Source organism: Haplochromis burtoni, unplaced genomic scaffold (assembly GCF_018398535.1).
Source record: "Haplochromis burtoni strain Fernald_Lab_line unplaced genomic scaffold, NCSU_Asbu1 Contig_28, whole genome shotgun sequence".
NCBI lineage: Eukaryota > Metazoa > Chordata > Actinopteri > Cichliformes > Cichlidae > Haplochromis > Haplochromis burtoni.
In genome coordinates, this window is record NW_024582389.1 from 2,038,882 (window position 1) to 2,066,239 (window position 27,358).

At 41.1% G+C, this 27,358-nt stretch overlaps 1 protein-coding gene across 7 annotated transcripts in view; it reads right to left on the minus strand.

The window, feature by feature from the left end:
* Nucleotides 1-27,358, minus strand: part of LOC102302487 (1-phosphatidylinositol 4,5-bisphosphate phosphodiesterase beta-4) — a 69,239-nt gene that overhangs the window by 19,164 nt on the left and 22,717 nt on the right. For all 7 annotated transcript variants that reach the window (XM_014332216.2, XM_014332217.2, XM_014332213.2 and 4 more), the window contains 4 exons: nucleotides 13,124-13,221; nucleotides 8,074-8,154; nucleotides 6,623-6,682; nucleotides 4,969-5,112 (listed from right to left, as the gene is read on the minus strand). In XM_014332216.2, the coding sequence (XP_014187702.1) occupies nucleotides 4,969-5,112; nucleotides 6,623-6,682; nucleotides 8,074-8,154; nucleotides 13,124-13,207 (369 nt within the window). In that variant the 5' untranslated portion in view covers nucleotides 13,208-13,221. The remainder of the gene's footprint in view (nucleotides 1-4,968; nucleotides 5,113-6,622; nucleotides 6,683-8,073; nucleotides 8,155-13,123; nucleotides 13,222-27,358) is intronic.

Consider the following 27,358-nt stretch of genomic DNA (forward strand, 5'->3'; position numbering starts at 1 on the left):
GTCAGGTGAGCCCAATTAAAGGAAGTCTACTTAAGAAGGATGTTCCACTTTATTAAGCATGCCACAGGTTTAAAGCAATAATGGAACGAAAAACAATCTCTGCTGCAGAGTGTCAAATAATGCAATGCCTTGGATAAGGTATGAAAACTTAAGCATGATCATCGTACTGTGAAGAGATTTGTGGCTGATTCAGAGCACAGACGCGTTTGCACAGATAAAGGCATAATGAGGAAGGTTTCTGCCAGACAAGTTCATCGGATTAAGAGAGCAGCTGTTAAAATGCTATTACAAAGCTGCAAACAGATATTTGAAACTGTAGGTGCCTCTGGAGTCCCATGAACCTCAAGGTGCAGGATCCTCCAGAGGCTTGCAGTTGTGCATAAACCTGCCATTCGGCCGCCCCTAACCAATACTGACAAGCAGAAACGGTTGCAGTGGACCAAGAAATACATGAAGGTTAATTTTCAAACAGTCTTGTTTACTAATTTGTCATATAACCCTGGATGGTCCCGATGGATGATGTAGTGGACAGTTGGTGGATGGCCACCATGTCTCAACAAGCCTGCGACATCAGCAAGGAAGTGACAGAACCATGTTTTGGGCCAGAATCATGGGGAGAGAGCTCGTTGGCCTCTTTAGGGTCCCTGAAGGTGTGAAAATGACCTCAGCAAAGTATGTAGAGTTGCCATTTACCATTTCTTTCATGGTACCCAAAGAAGAACAGTGCCCTTCGTAGCAAAATTATCCTCATGCATGACAATGCACCATCTCATGCTGCAAACAACACCTCTGTGGCATTGGCTGCTATTGGCATAAAAGGAGAGAAACTCATGGTGTGGTTTCTGACCTCAACCCTATTGAGAACCTTTGCAGCATCCTCAAGCAAAAGATCTATGAGGGTGGGAGGCAGTTCACATCAAAACAGCAGCTGTGGGAGGCGATTCTGACATCTTACAAAGAAATCCAACCAGAAATTCTCCTGGTTCAATGGATGCAAGAATTGTGAAGGCTACAGTGGGGCAAAAAAGTATTTAGTCAGCCACCGATTGTGCAAGTTCCCCCACCTAAAATGATGACAGAGGTCAGTAATTTGCACCAGAGGTACACTTCAACTGTGAGAGACAGAATGTGAAAAAAAAATCCATGAATCCACATGGTAGGATTTGTAAAGAATTTATTCGTAAATCAGGGTGGAAAATAAGTATTTGGTCAATAACAAAAATACAACTCAATACTTTGTAACATAACCTTTGTTGGCAATAACAGAGGTCAAACGTTTACTATAGGTCTTTACCAGGTTTGCACACACAGTAGCTGGTATTTTGGCCCATTCCTCCATGCAGATCTTCTCGAGAGCAGTGATGTTTTGGGGCTGTTGCCGAGCAACACGGACTTTCAACTCCCGCCACAGATTTTCTATGGGGTTGAGGTCTGGAGACTGGCTAGGCCACTCCAGGACTTTCAAATGCTTCTTACGGAGCCACTCCTTTGTTGCCCGGGCGGTGTGTTTTGGATCATTGTCATGTTGGAAGACCCAGCCTCGTTTCATCTTCAAAGTTCTCACTGATGGAAGGAGGTTTTGGCTCAAAATCTCACGATACATGGCCCCATTCATTCTGTCCTTAACACGGATCAGTCGTCCTGTCCCCTTGGCAGAAAAACAGCCCCATAGCATGATGTTTCCACCCCCATGCTTCACAGTAGGTATGGTGTTCTTGGGATGCAACTCAGTATTCTTCTTCCTCCAAACACGACGAGTTGAGTTTATACCAAAAAGTTCTACTTTGGTTTCATCTGACCACATGACATTCTCCCAATCCTCTGCTGTATCATCCATGTGCTCTCTGGCAAACTTCAGACGGGCCTGGACATGCACTGGCTTCAGCAGCGGAACACGTCTGGCACTGCGGGATTTGATTCCCTGCCGTTGTAGTGTGTTACTGATGGTGACCTTTGTTACTTTGGTCCCAGCTCTCTGCAGGTCATTCACCAGGTCCCCCCGTGTGGTTCTGGGATCTTTGCTCACCGTTCTCATGATCATTTTGACCCCACGGGATGAGATCTTGCGTGGAGCCCCAGATCGAGGGAGATTATCAGTGGTCTTGTATGTCTTCCATTTTCTGATGATTGCTCCCACAGTTGATTTTTTCACACCAAGCTGCTTGCCTATTGTAGATTCACTCTTCCCAGTCTGGTGCAGGTCTACAATACTTTTCCTGGTGTCCTTCGAAAGCTCTTTGGTCTTGGCCATGGCGGAGTTTGGAGTCTGACTGTTTGAGGCTGTGGACAGGTGTCTTTTATACAGATGATGAGTTCAAACAGGTGCCATTCATACAGGTAACGAGTGGGGGACAGAAAAGCTTCTTACAGAAGACGTTACAGGTCTGTGAGAGCCAGAGATTTTCCTTGTTTGAGGTGACCAAATACTTATTTTCCACCCTATTTACGAATAAATTCTTTACAAATCCTACCATGTGAGATTCATGGATTTTTTTTTCACATTCTGTCTCTCACAGTTGAAGTGTACCTCTGGTGCAAATTACTGACCTCTGTCATCATTTTAAGTGGGGGAACTTGCACAATCGGTGGCTGACTAAATACTTTTTTGCCCCACTGTATGTCAAGGAAGGGGTCCTATGCTAACATGCGACTCGGCCTGTTAAGACATTTTGATCGAAATATATTTACTGAAACTAAAAGCTGACCTCTTAATGCTGCAAATTCAACAAATGACCATTTGCAGTTCTTCACAAACAATAAAATGTTTTGAAACTCTGTTGTGCATAATAATTCAGAACAGAGCATTTTGTGTTGTTTTAATTTTGGGAGGTTTGTTCAATTAAAATTGATGACTTAAATTATACTGACATCGAGTCAGTATCGAGTATGTAGGAAAGTTAGTGACAAATATCAAAAAAGTTTAGTCAAGGTTAGCGTGGTGCTTTGATTTTAAGTCATTCTTGTTGTTTTGTGGCACCTCTTAATTTTTCTCAGCAAACTATTGTGAATGACAAACTATTATTTGCCATTGTGTTTAAAAGAAAGTATAAGTCATATGTTTTAAGCTAATCTGGCAGACATCTGTCAGGCTGAGAAAACTTACTTTAGAGGACACGTAGAGTTTCTTTTAATCCCAAATCTTCATCTTTACCAAAATGATTGAGCACAATTATGATCATGTTCATTATATTGCATGCTGTCAACATAGCCTATGAAAATACCAAAGCTAGCATAGAAATGACAAAGAAGTATTGTCTGTGTGTTGAACAGGAACTAATAGAACTTTTTTCCTTCAACAGAAACGAGTATTGAGACTAACCAGATATTCCTACTTGGAGTCTTTTTATAGGACTCAGTCAAGGGGGGGGGAAAAGAAGAAAAAAAAAAAAACACCTTTTTTGAAGTATAATAAACATTGACTTTAATTTCTCTTACTGTGATGTTTTTGTATTATGCCAAAAGTAGCAAGTTATTTTTGGGGCTCATCCAAGTGGCTCATTCTTCAAATATAGAACAATGAAGAAGTGCAAGACAACAAGAGAAAAGCAGCAGCGAAAGCAGCAGGAGGAATACAGAACAGAGATGCTGTGAATCATTCCAGATGCATCTATTTATTCAATGAATCAAGGCCTTGTGTAGGAGCTGGCATATTAACCCTGGCTTTCCTTTCTGAATTGAGAATCTGTTGGCTGGGTGGTCTTTTAATCTTTACATCTACATTGTTATGGAAATGTTGAAATTACTCAGACAGGTGCTAAGCAGAGTTTACCTCGAGGGCAGAAAAATGAAGTAGTGGTTAAGCTCTTACAAGCAGCCTCACTGTGCTCTCTACTTTGGAGCTCTAATATGTACAGTATTAGTAGGCACAGTGAACGAACAGGGAAGGCTGCAGGATAGCAGGTATCTGACACTATCGTGGGATAATGCCTGGACGGGACTAAGCACCAACCTTCAAGGTTTAAAAATCCACACATGCCAAAGTACCAAAAACTGTACTTCCATAAGTGGCCACACGAGGCAGACGCCCAACGTGACTCTTTCCCTTTAGACTCCCAACAAAAATGTCAAATTTCACCACCTGACAGACATAAAAAACTATAACTTTGGTCTATAGTTACCCATCCATAACAGCTCTGTGTAGGTCATTTTTGTTTTAGGTCTCTTTCACATTAAAGCTTAAAGCTAAGTGCCTGACTGATAAGATTGACAGGTGGACACCAATCCAACTAACTGCTTGGTAGGAGTCACGTCACTCACGTGTGTTTGTGGCCTGGGTGACTTGTGGAACATCATTTAATGCTGTGTGATTAATTGTATCAAGAGCCATCTAAAGAAGTTCCTGTTTTGCTAAGTAAAATTTTAGTTTTTTCTAGTTTCTAGTTTGTTTTGTGGGTGTGTGTATCACTTGGCACTAATTAGAAGGTATCAGTATTTAGCACGATGCACACATACAATCTATGCATGCATTTTGCTAACCATTGTCCTATGATTGGTTGACAACTTGTAAAAACAAAAAAACAAAACAGAAACGCCCCAAATGCTAATATTTAAGGCATCAAAACAGGACTTCACAGCCGGGTGGGTGACGTCATGGTGCCTATATCATTTACATCTTTTACATACAGTCTATGGAGTTTGCAGTGAATTTTTGTCCAGACAACATATGCTTTGTGGCCATTGATTAAAACCATCTAAATTCATCAAAACACCTTTTTTTTAAACCTGTGATGCACTCAAAAAGTGTCACAAGTTAGATATTAGCCAGAAGCTACATAAGTGCCTTTTGTCACTGAAAGGTATATGGTGAGTGAAGAAAATCATGCTATATTGGCATACACAGCTGTCCATTACATCTGTTATATTGTCAAAATATTTCAAACTGCAACACTCCAATTAAATCTCAAGGTCAGCACTCCATCTTTATCGTTTGTATAAAGCAGCAGAAATGTGGGGAGGGCATGCATTTACCCTGGCTGTCTCTGGGTTCTCTGCCACCATGAACATGAAGTTGAGATTGACCAGGTCTGTGCCACTGCAGATGCAGATGATGCAACCCTCCAAGTCTGTTTCTGTCTTTCCAGTGGCCTCAAATGACGACAGGATCTTAGGGTCCTGAGGACACAGCATCAAAGGCAGAGATTAGTATAGAAATGATGGATAAATAGCTGATCAAAATTACATGCTAAGACGGAGACCTAGACATAAAGCTAAAAAAAAGATAAAATAGAATAATTAAGCAACAGAGCAAGCTCTTTAGATGTTTGAAAGCATTTCTGCTGCTTTAAGTTTAAGTAGGGGAAATATTTCAACATTTATAGACCTTTAGTTCTTTTTCTCAGAACAAAATACATCCCAGCACACCTTTGTCTGATATAACTTTAATGTCTGTTTTATCAGTTTAACAGAAAAATCCACAAAAGGATTTTCTCACTATCAAAAACACCACTCCTTCCTCTCTCATCTTCTCAATCAGATTTCCTGTCTGCCACCATTGAAGATAGTAATGCTTATATGTTACGTGATTGAATTAACAGCAACAGGCAACAGGCTATGCCACTTTAAAATCTCAGCCTGCAATCATCCAATCCCATTCATCTCTTCTCTCTCATTGGATTACTTGAAACAGCTCTCCAGGCTTGTGTAACCATGTTAGCCTCTGAGGAGAAGCCCAGTTATCAGTTGTCTGCACTGTACAGAACAGCATACGGCGCATGAGCCGCCATCAGACTGCAGAATCTATATACGTGCCCTCACATACGTACATAAAAAGACAGCCACACAGGACCAAACAAAGGCGCTCCAATCTGTTGTCAGCAGTATGATTTGAGACTCTCCTGTTAGGCTTCTGCATTTCAGTGGCTTCATTGGTTTGCATACAAATTAGAAGGCAGCATGCCCATGGATATTCCAGTAATAGCTTTCATAATTCATATAGCTGGTATGATGCTAAATACCACAATATAATGTGTCACTGTCAAGGCTACATAGCATGAATCGATATTTAATATACAGAGGAACCATGTGGTTTGGATTTGTGCATATCTGCCTCTGTAACTGCTAAATAGAAAACTGATTGGTTGCCAGCTGTAATAATTCACTGGGCTATTTTAGAGACCATTTCCTATTATGGGATAAGGAAAAGTCATTCTGACGGAGACAGAACATCTTATACTGTTGATCTTTTGATCCTGTAGTGTGAACTCCATAACCCAGCGGTTTTCTGACAGCGCATCACCACAGTGGCTGAAAGAACAATTTTTCAATACTACTCTCTCGGTCAAAAGCACAATCCACAGCTGCGAGGAAGTTCAGTAAGAACCTGTGGAGAAACTCAGAGTTGTATAAATATTGATGAGCTAGTGCCCTGTGTGAATCTGTATTTGAAAGCAAATCTCAGCAGTAAGAACTCAACCGGGAGTCCCAAACCAGTCATTATATTGATAGAAAAAGCCACTGTAGCCTTGGCTAATTTAGGCATGAATAATAGCCTGAAGTGGCAGTGTCTCTAGATTTTACCGGGAGTACCTCTGTGGGACTAAAAGATGGAATGTTTGATGCGGAGGGTGAGAGTGTGAATTTTGTGAAGGCAGAAGTGAAGAAATGGTCTCTCCTGAGTTCTTACCTTTGGGACGGCACCGACGCGAATACTGTTGATGAGAGAACACTCCAGAACCTGACCTTCCTGTAGGAGACCAAAAACGGTGGAAAGAAAGGGAAAAAAGAAGCAGATGAAGAGGGGGAGAATAAAAGTCTGGAAGAAAAAAAATTTCTAATGGTCAGCAAAGCACAAGCACCACAACCTCTCAGCAACATGGGTGATTACGAGCCAGAAATGAGGAGGAGTCCTTTGTGCGTTGAGAATAGCTGTTTTAACACCATTTGATTTAATTACCAAGTTTGAGTCTGCAGGAATGAGGATAAACATTAACAGGTTGGACTGTTGCAGAGGTGCTTTTTGCCACCAGGCATGCAGCTGCTTGGGGTCCCAGCACATTGGTGGGCTCCCGAAAACAGACAAACCTATACTGCCGCAGTTTGTAACATCGGTTGAAGAGGCCTGATCACCTTTGGGGCCCAACCTGACTCCATTCACCCCAGCTAAAGAAGGTGTGCACGAAATGAATGCTGCTAGTCTATTTGTAACTCTGGGGGAGGAAATTAATGTCAAAATCTATTGCAAGATTTGCAAAATGTCAGCAGTAAAATAGAAGTTATGAAAGTTCGGTGCATGCTTGTATATTTTCTGAATCAGAGTTATTTTTCCAAGTAGAGGGATTCAGATGCACCTCATAGAGGTTTTTAGACAGTGGCAAAGAAAAATCAGGAATGTTATAATCCAGTGGCTGGAAAATGAGACCATGCGAGTACTAAAAACTGCAGTTTTTAGTACTCGCACAGCCAGCTGTAGGTCCTATATGCTAGGCTTCATCTTTTTTTTTTTCTCTCTCTTTTTTTTTAAAAAAATGTTTATTTATAAGATTTTAAGTTCAAAGTTACATAACGTCACACCAGACAATGAAAATAAGATTCAAAAACAATAACATTTAAGCACAGAAAAAAAAGAAAAAAAAAAGAAAAAACAGAAACCAAACACACAACAAAAAAAAAACCCAAACAGGAAAACAGGAAAGAAAAGGAAAATATAAATAAATAAATAAATAAATGCTAGGCTTCATCTTAGCTAGTTTAAAATCATCCAACAAGAGCTACTGAACATATCTGCAACAAATTAATCCAACTATCAGATAAACATCTGATAAACATTGTCTATTGCCCAATGCTAATCAGTATTAGCCTAAATGCTAGTACTTAAATCTTTTCTCTATATTTTAAGCTTGTTATAATATACATATATTTAACGTGCTTCATTTATAGTTTTTATTTACTTGCATATACCTTTTTCAGAGTCAAATGGTCAGGACTACAGAAAAAAATCAAAACTACTAACTCTTTCCTTGCATGCCTTTTTAAATACTTTACCTACTCCATGTGGATCCTGTCTTATACATTTCTATTTAGAGGATCCTCTCAAAAATCCTAGAATACACACAGGTCATGATGTGGAAGTCGTACCTTTCCCTCACTCTTCCAGGTGATGAAAAAGCCGTACTCGTCCACTTCCATGTGGCAGTTGGGCTCAAAGATGTATGGGTCCTGCAGCAAGGAAAAATGATTATTTCTAAGCAATGAGGCCATATTAATCAAAGGTTTTATTTGACACAGCAAGACATTAAACAGTCAACCTGTTTAACAAACACAGGAATTATGCAATCAGACAACCAGATGTAGCTCTTATTCATTTTACAAGATATACCTGCCTGCCTACGAACACACACTCAAACATACTTTAACAAAGAATGCACAAATACGCTCAGTATGTACACACAGGTTGCCCGTAGGGGAGATGAAGCCTGTTGTCTAAGGCAAACACGCAGTGAGATTAATGTGACCACCTTTAGCTGTTAAATGCAAACATCAACGCAGTTGGAACACATTTCCAGGTTATAGAGACGAACAGGAGGTAAAAGTGTATTAGCCTAGCTACTGTGATGCTACTCCACACATCGTTCAACAGTGTTGGTGGAGGAAATCGACTAACCTTAGCCACCTTGTCCTACCCAAACAATCTTACCATCAATTCAATCAGCCGGAAGATGTGTGTGTGTGCCGACAAATATGTGTATTTTTTCCCCACTCCACTCAAACAACACATCTGAGAAAGCTAAAAACATAAGAGAGAAATAAACTAGAATGGGAGAAGGCTGCTGGGTCACTCTAATATTAGCAGTAGGGAACAGTGTAACACACTCATGTACACACTCATACACACGTGATTTATTATTTCAGGATGTTGCTACTATGAGATACGCAGCTGCAAATAGGACTGTGCTGGCTTGTTACTTGGCTCTTACCCTGACATCTAAAACCCTCAAAAAACCCCTCAGAAGAATAATCTTATTTCCATTTAGGAAACAGTGAGACTGCTGTAAATGCAGATAAAAGCTTGACTCTTTCATCTGAATGAAGACTGACAGAGTGTTCGGTGTTAGATATACAGCCACCTCGATGAAGGAGATGGTTTCAGATAAACCTCAACTGTTGAGGACATACAACAGTATCACATTCCACTGCTTTTAGCTTTACTGTAGTAAATCTAAAATTGTGTGTGTGTGTGTGTGTGTGTGTGTGTGTGTGTGTGTGTGTGTGTGTGTGTGTGTGTGTGTGTTGCCTATTGATCGTGCCTCTTATTTTGAACACAGATCCTCAGATCATTTCGAGGTCTTTTACCCTTTGTCTAAATTTCCAAATCAATATTAGAGAGTGATAATTAATCTGTAGGCTTAAGAGCTGTATCTATAAATATTATATATGATGCTATTAACAAGTGCAGTCAAAAACAAAGTACACCTTCTGTAAATTTGTCAGTATCAGTTCATAAAATCATCTTCTCTATGACTATCGTTCTCTCACATTGTTGTGGAGGAATTATATCTTACTATTTATACTTGTTTAGGTCATTGAGGTTTGTGGGAATAAAATCCCACCACAGTATTTAACCCAGGTGGAGGTCTGGACTCTGACTGGATCACTGCAACAATTTCATTCTTTTCTTTTTTTTTTCCCGTCATTCTGTTGAATCTTTGAATTGCTGCTGTGTTTGTGATCACAGTCCTGTTCCATGACCCAGTTTAAGCAGAGCTTTATCTGTCAGACAGGTGCCCTCACATTTGATTTTAGAATACTTTGCAGTCAGTGACTCGACCATGAACTCATCCGTCTACTAAAGCGCTCAGGTCCTGTGGCTGCAAAACAAGCAGTAATGGAAGGAATCCAGCATTTAGTTTTATTTATTTATTTAGTTATCATTAAATAAATAATGACAGTTTAGTTTTTGTATTTTGTTAGATTATTATTATGCCTCGATACGTAAAACCTTAGAAGTTAAAGAGGGTGTACTTTCTTTGCGCCATGACTGTAAATGCTTATGTGTGTTTTCTGTCTCGTTCGTCTCAGTCTACCTTCATCAGCCGTCAATATGAGGCTGCATAGTTTCCATGGACACCAAACATCAATCAGATCTTAAATGATTGATTTCCACTCAGTGAGATAATGAACGAAACACACACACACGGAAAGCTCTTTGGCTATTTGCATAATGGATTACATAGGATATCTTTTACCTCAATGCCTCTGGACTCTTAAAGAGGACAAACTCATATGAAATATCTCATTAAAGGATGCAAACTAATTATTGAAAATCCATAGTACACTACAGCGTGTAGAGCTAAAGAGAAAAACAAAGAGTGAGATGCAAACTTGGAAACATCTCCATCTATTCAAGGACATGAATAAGATGGCAAAGAAAGCATTCTGGGGACCTTAAGTTGTTTTAGAAAGCCATCTTATGTAACGATATGAGCTGAGAGGCTCTGTATAACGATAGCTGTCCCCTATGAAGCTTTGAATTGCACTCGTACAAACACATACAGGCACACTGACCCACGTGCACATTACCTGCCACTACCATCTGTCACTCAGTGGGGCTTCAGTCACTAGAGACTGTTCTTGTGGCAAAAAAATAAAATCCATGCTGTTTAGCATATGCTTTTTTGCACACTGAGATGCTTGCGCCCCGCATCCTTTGTAATTTCCAGGCAGCAGTGCTTTGCTCACACAAACACAAACACATGCCCACACTGACACAAAGTATGACTGACAGTGTTTTATAAATGAGACGCATTGCTGCTTCGTGTTTACGATAACAGCGAGGAACATGAGCTGACAACCAAAATAACTATTGATTTATGAATGAAGGACTGTAGCGCTGTTTTTTTCTCCTGAGACGCATCAGTTTGAGTTGATATTGTTTAAAATATAATCATTAACGAGAAAAATTCACAGCACTAAGAGGGGAGTGGTATGTCCCAAGTGTCATTATTCATTTTAACCGACTGACAGAGCTTGACCTTATTACCATTCAGGCCAGACCTAACCTTGTCCTGTCTAAGCTTGGCTCAAATTCACAGCAGCAACACACTGAGGACTCTGTTCAGAAGCATGCTGGCCCAGTTTCACCGCTCACTGTGACATGGCTTTGGATTTGATGATGCCTTTCCGTACACAGAGAGCTTTTTTCTCTGCCTAAGAGGGATCCTCCTCCCCCAGCTGATGCCCACATAAACGGAGAGGACTGAGGGGATTTCCTGATGTGTGCAGGGGTACATGTAGGTCCGTGTGTGTGTGTGTGACTGTGACACACTTTGCCTTTGCTCGTCCAATGTCCTAGCTAGGTGTCCTGATTAAGTTTGTCTGAGGAAATGTGGGCAAAAAAAAAAAAAAAAGGCAGGAAGATATACATGGTGGTCACATACATGCAAGTGCATACAAAGATATATGGAAGCAATGAATTTGCTTGTGGCTGTAACTGAGCATTTATTGGTTATAATTCAACTTTAAAATAGTTTTTTTTTTAAGAAAGCTTTTAAATGATCTATTTATATTTCCTAGCTCACATTTTTTCTGTTTTTTATTTGTGGTGGTGTTTTGCATCCTTCTTGTGCAGCTCCAAACTGGGTCCTGAGCCAGTACAGGCAGAATAACCTAGCAGGAATGCTTCTTAAGTCACATATACAATCAATCTAAAAATATTAAACAACAATAACAGATGGCCGATATGATCAGCCAATTTTTAGCTATTTGTCGCTCTGTTGATATCAGTATGTATAACGGCCAAAAAATTAAATGACAAAATTAAAGAAGAAATAGAAGAAACACCCTTCAACTATGTTTTGTGTGTTGATGTTGCACAGTTCGTCCATGAGGGGGCACTCTGCAACTGTTGGCAACACATGTTGCAATGATCCAAGCAGTTGGCCACAGTGTTAAAGAGTAAACAAATAACTGCACATAAACAGATTTCCCAAAAATTTGTTAAGTTTTGTTTGTCTGAAAGAAAATAAATTAGCTGATATATCGCCATATTGGGTTTTTAAATCACCACATGCCTGTATCAGTATTGGCCTTTAAAAGCCTATAATCAGTCGGGCTCTATTTCACACACGTGGCTCGTGTAAATCCTCTTTTGCTGAAGCAGAGCCTCCACAGGACATTTCCTGTAGCTCATTAAAAGAGTTGCACAACTCCTCTTTACAACACTGTTTGAGCTTATTTATTTTTTTGGGACATCTTAATTGAAAATCTGTCTTTATGTTTTGCTACAGCATCTTTAGGCACTGGAATTGAGAACCGGTAATCAAAAGCTTCTAAGCTTATCATTTTCTTTTATCAGCACTCGTAGGTTTTTCTTACAGTGGGTTAGGGCATATAATAAAGCAATGATGTCATGTCGCAGTGGAGCTTGTGCACGCCTGAGTGACTGTATATGAAAGCAGCACTGTTCTCAGAGTCAGACAGATAAACAGTTATGCAGGCACACCCATTTTGACGCCTTTCCCCACTTTGTGCATTTCTAAAATTGGTTCTTACACAAACCAATTTTCTTTGGAATTATGGCTATTCTAAAACGTTTTTAGCGTGTGCATAATTTTTTATAGTGTGCTACTTAAGACCCTCAGTGGGCGTGATGCGGACAAGCAGTCGCCATGCCGAAGCATCTTAATGAGCCTGATCAATGTGGCCTGTCTACAGCTAGAACTGTGACTACACCAGTGATGATATAAACTGAGGTCTCTGTTCTGTGTGTATGTGTGTGCGCTTGTATTACTCATGGTGTGGGAATATAAATGTCTTTCCATTGTTGCACTGTGGACCCGTCTTGGATATTTTTGAGAAGAAAAAAAACAAACAAACAAAGGCAGCATAATATAAATCATTACATTTAGAGACTAAAACTTCATTTAAAGCTTGGTATTCTAAATGTATGAAAACAAAGACTCTGCTCCGTGTGTGGATGTGTGCATTTGTCCAACTAATGACTGAGCCAGGCACAGTCATTAAGGTCCAGGATGATAACAGGGCAGAGCAAATAATCTATGGTGGTATCAGCAGGGAACACTTACAAACAGATAGCTTAGCATTGGCTAAACTTTCATCACTTCACTGAGAATACTAAAAGCCTCTTATTTTTAATCAATTACTCAATCCAGGAAAGTGTCATATTTACCTCATCAAACCTGTCGAAAGAGGCGCCTTCCTGCATGAACTCAGGCAGGTGCTTCTCCCAGTTGAATTCGTAGGACTTTGTCATGGCTGCTCACAAGTCTGAGAAACAAACAAAAGAGGAGAAGACACACAAGGAAAGAGACAGACACAGAGTATGTTAGGAAAGGATGCTCGCTCTCCAGGGGCTCATCCAAAAATATCCTCTTGAGAGAGTGAGAACAACTTACATATATAACAACCAACCAATGAACAAGCTCCAAAGACAGAATTTAGGAAAAATATTGATTTGTCATTTAGGATTTTTCAGAGATTTAAAGCACCCTCTCTGCTTTGGAGCTGCAATTAGCAGTGAAGCAGAGTAATGGCCTGTATTTGTATAGCGCTTAACTAGTCCCTAAGGACCCCAAAGCCCTTTACACATTCAGTCATCCACACATTCACACACACATTCACACACTGGTGATGGCAAGCTACATGTAGCCACAGCCACCCTGGGGCGCACTGACAGAGGCGAGGCTGCCGAACACTGGCGCCACCGGGCCCTCTGACCACCACCAGTAGGCAACGGGTGAACTGTCCAAGCCGGGGCTCGAACCGGCAACCTTCCGATTACAAGATGAACTCCCAACTCTTGAGCCACGATCGCCCGTAAAGAGTAAAATAAAGAGTAAATAGAACAAGCAAAAGGAATATGGGCAAATGACATCAGAGGACAACCGCTGCGTGGGACCAAGCAGGAACCTCCAGGGCTGAAAAATGAAGTCCATGGCAAAGTGCCTAAAGCTGCAGTACCTTAACCGTCCACTTGAGACAATCTCAAAGAGTGAGTTAAAAAACAACAACAGCTGTACAGAAAATGAGTTTGTCTGTTTTTTTAATTCACCCATTTGCGGTTGTTTTGGGGGGGGGGGGTTGTAGCTGCTTTGACTGTCGAGGTTGCCAACACAGGCGTCTTTAGCTAAGCTTCATGCCAGCTAACTGGAATCAACTGTGTAGTGTTGGTACCTATTTAGAACATTTTTAATAGACCTACCTGATAAAATGGAGTTTTTAAAGTGTAATAACAGCCCATCCAAGCTATGTGATTCAGATAATATATATATGCATTTTTTATGTGTTAAATAAGCACGTATGTAAATCTGCACAATAATGTACATAGAGCCTACTGGGTCACCTTGCTAACCAAGCTTGCTATTATTTGCTAATAACAAAGAACTCATCCTCACGTCCAACTATCATCGCTTCTGGATTCCAAAAACAACCATAATGTTATAAATTAATCCTATAAATGGGACTATGGGTGGACCTGAGCAACATATCACAGAGATAAAACGTATGCGAGAAAGGAATTTCCTCCTCCTGCTTTTATCTAGGACCCTGAAACAAAACGGATGGGCACTGCACTCCTCTCCAAATACTAGAGAGTCAGGCTTCATTCATGTGACACACCTGCACGTGTATCATCACGTAAGACATCCAGCTCAGGGAGGGGAGGAGGTAATTGTAATATTGCTGATGACACCACCCAAATATAGGCTCCACCTACGTCAAGCTCAAATGTGTCAAGCAAAAGTGAGAGGGAGAAGTGCACTTGAGAACGTGACACACTATGTATAGCCTAAGAGCTCAGCCGGTATTAAGTCATTATGGGAATACTCTGCGGAGATTTGATTTTCATCCACCAATCTTTTAGCCTGCTGCGCTACAGAATATTTTCTACTATACAGAAAATTAAACGCATATACACAAAGTGGAAACTGGATGCTGATGGATGAGATGAGAAATAGGGGAACTGAGGAAGGATAATGGGGGAAGAAATATGGACAGAGAGTCAGCGTGAAAGATGTGAAGGCACAGGGAAAAGTGAAAGGCAGAAATAAAATAATAAAATCAGTGCACTAAAAGTAAGAGCCTGATATACACCCACTGAGAGGCAGAAAGATGTGATCTGAGAGATGAGGAGAGAGTGGCATGAGAAGCATAGAGATGAAACAGAACAGTGGTGGGCAGAGAGACACAGAACAGTGACACAGCTGTGAGTGACAGAGGCTGGGGGATCAGAGTGGTGAGTACAGCAGAGGGGGGGTGTCTGCTTTTGATGTGGGGAACGCAGATCAGACACATCATCAGCAGGGGTTACAGAAGACTACCGGCTGGGCGGGCTACAGTCCACCCCTGCCATGACAAGTGCAGATGATGCAAGGCTTCTGGGATGTTTGAATGCTGTCATTTTGAAAGTACAATGATTCAGAAAAAAAGAGACAATCTCACTGCTGCTGGCAGGTTCAGCAAAAGACACCAAGGCTGAACAGAGACAGTGGATAACACCAGAAACTTTGAAAAACAAGCTACTGCACTTTCATTTATGCAAATTAAGCCAATTTGGTCTGCTGTGCTGTATATCACACAGCTAAAGGAGGTATAGTATCCAGGTCAATACATCTACTTATTTACAAAAAAAAGGAGCCAACCGTGAAACCAAGTCCTCCACCATCTGTGTTGGCCAAAAGTAGAGTTTACTACAGAAGTTTACTCATCAAACAAGGGAAACACGGAAATGTTATACACTGTAAAACAGATTCAAAATCATTCATATAGGACATTTCACATCTCTAATTTGGACTAATTGGACTGTGCTTTCCTGTCTGACGATAGCCTAGATCTCGCTACACTCAACAGTATGCATTAGATAACATTTTCCTCAGCGGGATGAAATCTGTCCAATAGCAGTGCAGCAGTTGAGGTCCTATAAGGCCACGCCAGTGCGCACGCTGGGCCTCTGAGCTTCTAGAAGTGTGAGTGCGCACGTGAGGAGCTATGGGAAGCTAGCGGAAGTCGGTGAGGTCCGAGCCCCCTATCCAACCCCTGACAGAGAGATAATTACGATAGATAGAAGCCCCGTGAGGAACACTGTTCCCAGCCTCCTCTTCTAAAATGGCAGCTAGGGTAACACCCAGCGGTCCCACACCTCATAAACTAAAATTAGGCTACAGCTACATCAGTCAGCCAGTGGTGGAAGGGATGACTGGGGACATGCTCCAATGGACACGAGTGAACAACAGACAGAGAGCAGCATGTGTCATGGCTGTAACAATAATCACAAAACCAATAATAACAACGACAGGTATTAACTGAGGACTAAAACTTTAACAACAACTTAGCTGAACTGCAGGAAACTGAAAGAGGAAACATAATAAGATGTGTTCTGTTTGATCTTTCAACACATCATCATCTGATGTTTTTGCTGATACTGTTGTGAGGATTCACTGTCAGTCTTACTGCATTCATGTCAGACAAAAAGTATTTCAGTTTCCAGATTTTTATTTTCTTATTTCATGTCATCGTTTTCTTTTCTAGCTGCCAGCTGAGGAAAAGAATGGTTTCCTTGTGTCATTATCAAGGTTGTCAGATTTAGAGGATATACTGTATCTACCTGTGTTGTGCGTGCCTTATATGGCTTTATATCTTGCGGGGCCTGTGGAACTGAGGGACGGCAGTTTTTGGTTTACCGGATGCTGAGCCCTCCTGCTGTTGCCATGACATTAAAGAGCAAGTGGAAGGTGCTCGTCTATTTAAGGAATGGTACGTGCAGATTAAATAATAGCAGTCTTTTGCTTATCAGACGTCTTTTCAGGTATCAGCTATCAGGGAAAAAAATATATCCCACCACAGATGTTGCTTAAGAGTTATGTAGATTGCCGCGCAGTTCTGAGAAAAGATTTCATTAAAACTAAGTATAAACAGCTGGGCAAGTGTGTGTGTGCCCGTCAAGGTCAAGAACACAGTTATGCGCTTCAAGTTGTAGTTATCACATTTTTTAAAAAGCAGATTTGAAAACCAGGTGCTTGGGAAACCCTCCCCCCCAGAAAGGCAGTGTTTGTCAGAAATATTACTGTAACAGGTGCAAAACATCAGCTTCTCAGCTTCACATGACTGGAAACCACCATCTGTTCTATAAGAACAAGGGAGGCTTAAGTAATTAAAAAGTAATCAATCACAAAAACAGCCATAATTCAATTAATTTCTCATTTTCTGCACACATAGCGTACACACCCACTATTTAGACGACCTGATGATACAGACCTGTTTTAAGTATGTGAGATGAAAGTGAGTGAGAATGGTTGTCTGGTTCTCTGCAAAACACTGGTCATTTATCCAGGGTGTACCTTGTCGTTTACCCTATGATAGCTAGAATAAGCTCCAGACCAACCATGACCCTGAATTGGACGAGTGGATGGATGCTTGACACTTTCAAATTGAGAGCCAAACTGTTAATACAGGGAAAAAGTCTGTTGAAAGGGAATTTTCACAGTAAGAGCTGTGCATCACTTAAACCACAAGATCCAATGTGCACACTTGAATTATAATATGTTCAGTTGCCTAAGATTTTTGGAAGTTACGAGTGTCAGGAGAATGAAATTTGTTCAAATTTAAAGTAGTTAAGCTCTGTGTACATAACGAGAATGCAAACACTGTAACATATATTTCAATTTCTGCTTCCATTCCACACCCACGCTGTTCGCTTGGTGTCCTTGTGAAAGTCAAACACTGTAACACTGACGTCTGGCATGATAGTGGAATATGGTTTGTATTTTTCCAACGCTTGGCCTATGTACAAATCTGCATTTGTAAATACAGTTCTATTATGGACTCGCTGTGGCATCCTGGTCTCTAATCTATACAGTAAATATCACAGAGTGATATCATGTCCCCTTATGTATTCATCCAGCATATTTATCTTGTCTTGCGGCTTTGAGACTGAAAATGATGGCATGCATGCTTTTTTGCACAGTCTTGGAAGCATTTTGGATCTGGCAGTACACCCTAGTGTTACTTTGATTGGGAAAAAATAAACGCATACAGGAAGCCTACATAGAGAAGGCCACAAAAATCTAATGTAAATTCCATCATTAGAGGGTGAATGTGAGGGTCCGTGCAGACATCTGCAAGATTTGTTATCACCATGCAGACACCACACTGCAAGAACAGCTACTCCTCAATGGTGTCTGCAGCCATCGTGTGTGCATCTTGGGCCGCCTCTCCTTTAACAATACCATCAATTTTCCTCTTTCACTATCAGGGTCATCACTGCCCTTGAGGCTGAACCCATCTTAGGACACACATATCTAACCACTCACCTGGACTGACTCACTGGAAAACAAATCCCCTGAGACTGAGAACAATTTTCTTCCTGCACATTTCGCTCAAATCCCAGTATTACCAAAAGCCAGAGTGAACCTTCATCAGTTTAATAGGACTGACAATCACTTCCAAAGACTATGACACAAAAAGCATCCTTGTAACAACACAATAGGCTTCACATTCTCAGGACAATATAATCAACTTGCTAATTCTTGTTAATGTTTTTTTAAGTACAGTAAAGCATACAGTATTGATTGCAATACTGCAATGATAATATGTAATCCAATAATATAATGAAAACGCATTACAGTCACTCAAACATTCACAACTCTGACACTTTTCCATCTATTTATTCTCTCTGTTAGCTCTGAGTCAACACAAACAGGGTTTTTTTTAGCTCATCACACAGAGCACAATGCAAACACAGGAAGGGGCAGCAGTCAAATGTCACATGTTCTGATGATGCTTTTGTAGTCTTTGGAATATGAAGTCTTCACCAAATTATATATGTGTGTACAACATGCTGCAAACAAGTTAAAGTATTCTGTTGCTGAGGATGAAGAATACTGACAGCAATTCCTGTGCCTCATGTTCAAGGCTACCTCTACATGTTTCAATACAGCCGACGAGTTTGAGGTGTGCACAAACACTGAGGTCTGGCAATTACTTTACAGCAGCCGGGTGTTTGGAGCACATCATTTAGTAACAGTACCCACAGAGCCACTGTTCAGATTCAATTCCCAATAAGAAATGCATGCCTTTCCTTTCACTGCGTGAAAATCCCATTTCATTTTACCTTGAAGCATTTGCACCACATTTGCAGGATAACACACAAATGAATGCAGAAAAATACAAAAATATCATATCGCTGCTGTACTTGCACTAGAACAAGAAAATAGAGTGTACGCATATTAAATACATATAAAGAGTAAAAATTCTATAAAAATAGAATAAAAGAGCAAGAAAAATGACTCTCAGCTAAATTGGCTTGATCATAACAAACAAACAAAAACAAAACAAACATCTGCGTTATGGTGGCCAATCACCAACCAGAGCATAGAGAAAAAGAAGAGCATTATTCAAACACTGGGAACAAACTGCAACAGGCTGCTGCTATGAGGCATCTGTGTTAGAGATGAAGTCTGTAACGTTCACTCAATATCACAGCCAGGCAATATTCTGGTGGTGGTAGGTTTGTTTAATCGCATTACCATGAGGACCATCAGATTGATTCGTGCTCATGTTTGCTCAGAGTTTTCTGCACGCATCAGGCATGATGTGCTCACGCCGTGAGGAGCAGGGCAATATCATACAAGTGTGACTGTTTACACTGGATAGAAGCAGTCTTTAATTCAATGAGAGCCCTGAAAGGAGCTTGTGGTTTTATTACACCAACAAGACCTCTTTTCTTTGAGCAAAAAGCTTGTAGGAGTGAAATGTTAATAAGCCTGTGTCCACTTTTACATTTCCTTAACAATCAGTGATACGGAGGGGGCAGTGTTTACTAAGGAACCGTGCTACCACAAAAAAAGAGTGAGATGTGGTGTGCTTGTTCTAGCTTGTGTATAAAATGTGTAAGATCTCTGATTTCACAGGCTATCGCACCTTAGCGTGTCCAAGTGCAGCTCTGCACAAAGACTGGCAAGCAGGGGGCAAGCTGAGCAAGGAGAATCAACGGCTGATGAAAGAGTGAGTAAAGGAGTGAATGGAAAACTGAATGGTGCAACCTGCCGCTAATCACAAGTGAAATTCCCTTTTTACTCATTTCAATTGATCCACATTTGGATTCCTCTTTGCTCAATGAGTGAGTGCTAACTGAGGCTTCTGCTGCCTCACCACCTGCGTGCGTGACTTCATGTGTGTGTGCCTGTGTTTGACTAGGCTTGTTTGACTTTTTAAGTAAGTAGTGTCAATGTGTCTGTCGCTGCATGAGTGTTTAAGTTTGTTTTTTTTAAACCCACTTAGTCCTCTTAGCCTGAAGAATTGCTAACAGGAAAGTACTGTTTAAAAGACCCTTTAGAAGACACTGTTATCTCACAGGTTAACTCACTTTAGAGTATCCAGACTGTGTTGGATAAACTGTGCATTCAAAAGAAAAAAAAAGAAGAAAAGCTCTTCCTCCTTTCTTTAATAACATACAGAGAAATAACCAACAAATGGCCTCTCTTTAAGGCATTACAGGCTTCATACATACTTCATTAAACATAAGTGGATTGCACATTTTAAATAAACCACAGATGGATTTCTTGAAAATGAAGAGGTTTGTTTTCGTCCCCTGACTCATCATTAAAGTCGCGAACTGTTGCACGCTGCCACTAAATTACAGCCACAGATACAGGATGCTCTCGAATAAGATATAGAACTGACACACGGCTCCTGTGGTACAAGCAATCAGTGGACTGTGTTTGCGACCAAGGTAGCTCAGTGATAACAGTGTTATCACAATGAACTGTGGAGAAACTATACAGTGGCTTTCAGTGTGTGTACTAAAATACTGAGTGTAGTTCTCCTGTCAACCACAACCAGTTGCAGCAGGGGGTGGCCCCTCCTGAGTCGGATCTGGTGGAGACTTCTTTCTGTTAAAAGGGAGTTTTTCCTTCCCACTGTTGCAAAGTGTTTGATCATAGGGGGTTGTTTGGTCATTAGAGTTTTCTCTTCATTATTCTCTTGAGCTTACAATATAAACACTTTGAAGCAATTTTTGTTGTCATTTGGTACTATATAAATGAAACTGAACTGGATGGTGATAGTGAAAACTGATGTCAATTTCAGGAAATTTAGGGTCATAAACACTGACTGTGGTAATAACTAGTAACATACATTTATTGTTACTAGGCTGAGAAAAACATTGATGCCTCTGGTATATTTTCAATACATTCTGGTAGGGCTGTTCGATATAACGATATATATCGGGTGACAATATAAAAACATCTATCGTTTCATTTTACGCTATCGTTTGTTTCGTAGTGTGGCAAAATATAATGTTTACGGCAATATTTTTTCATCGTTTGATGGTCATTGTAGTGGTTATATTCATTTGTTAAAAGTTCTCTCTTTCTCTTATATTTAATATAACCACGCTACGGATGGACAAGCGACTGTTTTTACGCGTTGCTGTTAGCAACCACGACGGTAAAACAATGGCGTGGCTCCGCCATCTGCTTGTTTGTTTTGCATATTAACCTTTCACAATAAAGCTCAAGATCCTGTTGAGACTTTTCAAAATAAACTAAATCCCGTGAAAGAGTATGCAGTGTTTACTAGGGGATACACAAAATTCACAGTTCGGTTCGGTTCGATACTTTGGTGTCACGGTTTGATATTTTTTCGATACAATCTGATTGAGAAATCACTCATTTGGAAAACAGAGTTTATTACAGAGAAATGTCTCTTTCCAAAATAAAAGCTATACTATACGCTTCTTCTGGGCTATATTCTCAGCAGCATATTAAACATATCAGGTCCCCATAAGGAGAATCCTGTGCTAACGGCTGTCTAAATGACAACTGTAAAGTTTGTAGCATGCTGCTTGTTGTTTTTGTCTGCTTCCACTTGTCTTTGCACTAGGATGCCGTCGGTGTAAATGTGCAGTCATATTCATTGTGTTCCCACTAGTGCTGTCAGCGTTAATCTGAAATAACGTTAACGCCACAACACGGCAAATCTCTGTTAACGAGCTACTGCGGATCCATGTGGATTGAGCATTGCGTGGCACATCCGACATACTGTTTTACTTTAGTCCATGACGCGCTTACCTTCAGGGTCATACGTCACATGAAGACCAAAATAGTTCCAAAGGCCAGATCTGAATGAGGGTGGGGGAGGTTCAATTTGCCATGTTGCAACGAGCTTAGCTTCTGTCTTGCTAGCTTGCGCTCAGTGGATCTGTACTCGACAGTGCAGCCTAGGCGGAGTAGTCGAACGCAGATCCACTGAGCTCTCAACACAGACAGCATCGTCAGAAGAAAAGTTGATCAAATAAATTAAAAATTTTGTATTGTTCAATACATATGCGTACCGAAACGAAAGCACTGCATACGAGTATCGTTTCACCCCTAGTGTTTACGGATGAGAAGCAAAAAAGAGGCGTTAGGTGCTAAAAAATAAACCTTAGACTCAAACGTTAAAACAGGCTTTTCCCCGCAGCACGTCTGTTACAACTTATGTCTAAAAATGTATTGTTTCATGCATCGGCTAAAAGTCATAACTCCAGGTACAGGACGCCCAGCTGAAAACACTTCATGCAAGTCGAGCTGCCCGAGATTCACGGAATTTACAGAAAATTTTAATTTTTTGTGATTTATATCGTTATCGGGATGATAGAAGTCTTGTATCGGGATATGAGATTTTGGTCATACAGCCCTACATTCTGGCATTCTATAATAAGTATAATATGCCCGACATTATCATTTTAGTACTGTTCTGTGAGTTACACTTTGATTCCCACTCCTAGTTGTTTTTCTCTAAATCCAATGTGAGCCCAACCAAACACAAACTGGTGGGGGCAACTGAGACTGCACACAAACGCAAGAATAAATGAACTCTCCAATGTCAAATTCCTGATATAGGGTTCTCTTGGGCAGTGCATATAAAAAACTGTAATCAACATTTGTTTCTCTGGGACTGTAGCTAAAGAAGTATTATACTGTTGAAGGGAAGAATGTATTTTCCACACCAAATGACCCTCTTCTACCCATCTTCTTTGCCTTTTATAGTTGAGGATCACCCTGCTCACTCATGCTTCTCAGTCCCTGGTTACATAATCAAACTTCAGCCTGTGATGGAAACTGGCTGTCTTTCAGTCACACACACTCACTACAACGCCCAACTGTGGTGCTAGGGAGCACATGCACGCACACACAGACACACACACATAATAACCACCACACTTTCCCACAACAAATACAAGCAGTAGGATCTCCCTCACTTTCAATGAGTAACTTCACTTTCCAGGGTTGTTCCATACTCAAAGCAGACTGATAAAGTTCTATATATAGCCATCATATTAACGCTCTTCCAAACTGAGTTACATGAAAAATGAACACACATCCTACTAGACTTAGCATCCACCTCGTAAATGGCAGCCCAAAGCCTTTGCCAAAGTGTGGATATCAGTATGTTTATGTGTGTGTGACAAAAAGAGTGCTAGAGTCTGTTGACCTCAGGGCCCATGACTACCCTCATTGAAGGAACACTGAGGCCTCTCAAAGGGAAAGAAAGACAAGCAGGAGGGAGGGAAGGAAGGAATTGAGAGAAGGGCGAGGGTTGTCCCCGGGGTTATCAAGAATCTTTATCGCAGACATTTAAAGTACTGTTCGTTTGTCTGTGTGTGCATGTATGTGTGTTTGTGTGTCAGGGAGTCCCCTGAATGTGGTGAGGTCAAGGGGCCTGGCTGACACATTAGCACACTTAATCAAACCTTAAGACTGACACACGTGTCACTGGTCAAAGATTCTCTTGCCATCTGAAGACAGAAATTTAATAAGGAAGTTAACAGAAGCAGACAAATTACAAAAGACTTTCACATTACTTTGACGATCCATATTTCGGTGATGTTTTCAAGAAGCTCTGCAAAGGAAAAGTGCTAAGGCGAAAATAGAGTCCAAAAATATAACTAGAAATCCTCACTCTGTCTTTGCAGAGTGATGAATATGTGAAGCTGAAGCCCCCAAATGGAATATGGAAAAGACCATCTTTCAAGAGGTGATGCTGAGGAGATGGTATCCGTGTCTGGTTAATAATAGAAATATGACCGGAACACTGGCATTAAAGAGAGAAGACTGTGCATTTAATTTTAAAAAGGCATTAATGTAGAAGCATAGACAAAATATTTAACATGTAATTAAAATGCCATAGTTCTAATGACTACCTTTCATGCAATGTGCTGCTGGAAGTAACACTCAGAATGCTTTTGTCTCAACACAAGCATTAGGTTCACATTAATATAGAGCAGTGTCAGCCACTAATTGAATTAGTTATCGCTGAGGAGGTACTTTTGGGGATGATATGCATATTCTAATACAACTAGAGGCATTTGGGGACACAATCAGAATCAAACTCACAGCTTAGTCTTATCTTGGCGTAAATGGATTGCTGTATCACTCAGAGGTGATGGAGGTAGGAGCCTGTTAATTTGGGGATGAATGTTAGGTAACTGGCCTTTGCAGAGTGAAAATACCATATTATTCCAAAAATGACTGTTACGTCACAAACTCACTGCTCAACTGTGCTGCATGTGTGTGTGTCTGTGCGTGCACGTGTGTGTGTGTGACGGTCTCGTTTAGACCGGATTAGGAGGTCAGAGGTTCGCTCTGCCCTGTTACACACAGAATGCAGAGGGCCCTTCAAGACCAGGTTTCCCCAAATATGGTCAGGATTACTGAGGATACATACGTAGATAATATTCTGGGTGAACTACTAGAAGTGCTTGAGTGGCATCTGAATTTTATTTGAAAAAGGTTTCCTTGTGCTCAGATAAACTCAAGCATCTTGGATTCATGATAAACATTGAAACCAGTTTGTGGTGCCCCTGCAAAAACAACACCCTGCTGAGTTAGAGACCTTAACAGGATTAAAATGCTCCAAATTAAAGGATGCTCAAAAGAACAAATTTAATTTGGGAAGTGCCCTGTCACATCTGTTTGCCAAAGATGCACACCCTCCACCCACTGCCCTTACTCTGCTCCATCTTACAGGACAGAAAAATTAAGGATAACCAAGAGAGAACATGTGCAACGAAGAGAAGCTTTGAAGACTTGAGACGGCAAGAACTGGATAGAGAGGGGGGGGAGGGGGGGAGGGGGTTGCTCACAAATATGGGACTTCTCCTATTGCCCAAATATGTACCTATTAAAAGAGAATTTGTGCCCCGCTGAGCTGCCGAGGAGGCAGCCAGGAGAAAGGAGCAGTGGAAATAGAACATGTCCATATAGAGAGGGGAGCTGAGGAGAGAGGCAGCACGAAGGGGCAGGGGTTAAATGCTTCCCCAGAATTTGACCTTTCCACTGGCGTGAACTCAGTGAAAAAAAGCCCCCCCAAGTCCCTCCTGACTGACAGCCCAAGGGCCTACTGTGAGCATGATTGAGCAGAGACAGCTAAACTATTTCCCAAGAAAGCCCAGCTTCTAAATCAGCTCAATATGCAAGAATGATGTTTACAAATGTGTGAAAGCTCTAATGATGAGAGACTGAGCCTTCTGCATGAACCTTGAAAACATGCAGCATTAGTCTTTCCCTGGCACTGACTGACAGGGGGGGGAAAAGAGAGAGAAAGACGTGAGACAGAAAAAGGAAAACCTGTCTCGACAAACAAACAGCCCACAGATGTTGCTCCTCTCTGACACGACTGGTCTCCCTAGCAACCCTGCTGGCCAGTAATAGCCTCTAGCTTGCCTGGCTGCAGCAGCGTCATGCAGACGCACACACAAATAGGCGCATTTCAGCCTCTGAATGGGATCCCAAAGGGTATTTTTAGAGACATGGGGACTCACTAGCCCACCCAACCCTTCCAGCCCTGAGGCAATACCAGAGAACACATCTCTAAACACAGACCATCTACCCCTATCATTAAAAGCCCCAGCCACACACATAAGCACAGTCATAAAATACAGATCCACAGAGTCCCTCGATTCTAGTAAACAAGCCCTTTAACTGGTGATCGGAGATAACTGGGAATTACAAATTGAAGGCAACTTGTCCTGTCGACGCTTTCTTGGGTACATTGAAAAAGCTCTCCCTGAACTACCCGCTTTATATTACAATAAAAACTAATAATAAGATGTATTTTCATTTTCTGCAGGAATACACTGGAGCTTCTTCTAAACGTTACCAGCCTGTTCACTTAGTGTTTTTCTTGCTATTCAATGCATTTGAAGAAAAATTCTTATAAGTGAGTGCTGGTATTCATACCAGTCACTTCCCACATTCAGATTCAACAGATGGTGAATGCAAAGAGGATTTTTACTGATTATTACAACAGAAAAAACAATGTTGCAACACCTGCCTCAGTGGGTGAAAGAAAATTACTCCTTGCTTGTCCTATACTTGCACCATCAGTGCATAACAAAGCTTAGTTTATTCTGCCACCCCAACTGAAGACATATTTTTAATTAAGAAAAGATAAGATAACTCTTTATTGTCATTGCACAGTCATACATAGTACAATAGTACAATGAAATTGGAAAACTGTCGGCACTACATATAACACAACACGACCCGATACGACACATTACAACGCAACACAAACAACACAACACAGTATAATAACTTAGTAATAAAAAAGAAGAATAAGTGTATGTGTATTGCACACTGTTATTATTGCACATTAATTGTTATTGCACCTTGTTATAAATATAAATATTATTATTGTTACTGTTTTTACCGTTGTTACCGCCCCCCCCAAAAAGTCCAGGGAGGTAGCCAGTCAGGTCAGCTATTTGCATCGATCAGGGCTGTTGCCCTGTTGTAAAAGCTGTTTTTGAGTCTATTTGTTCGGGACCTCAGCAGCCTGAACCTCCTGCCAAACAGCAGCAGCTTAAACACCCGGTGTCCCGAGTGTGTACAGTCCCGTAGGATTCTGCGTGCCCTCTTGAGACAGCGAGTGCTGTACAGGTCCTTCAGGGAGGAAAGAGGATGTCCAATGATTTTTTGGGCCATATTGATGACCCTCTGGAGATCTCTTCTGTGTGCTGTGGTGCAGCTGGAGAACCACACACCGATGCAATATGTCAGCACACTTTCAATGGAGCAGCGGTAGAAGACGGTCAGCAGCTCCTTCTTCAGGTCCATTTTTCTGAGGATTCTCCGAAAGTGGAGACGCTGTTGGACCTTCTTTAAAAACCGCAGAGGTGTTAGAGCTCCATTGGAGGTCTGTGTCTATGTGCACACCCAGAAACTTGAAACTGGAGACCCTCTCCACACACTCGCCATTGATGCTGACAGGCTGCAGCTCAGACTTCCTCCTTCTGAAGTCAACTACCAGTTCTTTTGTCTTGGTGGTATTGAGGTCCAGGTTGTTATTTACACACCAATCGGACAGCCTCTGAAACTTCAGCTCTGTACGCTGTCTCATCTCCCCCAGAGATGAGCCCCACCAC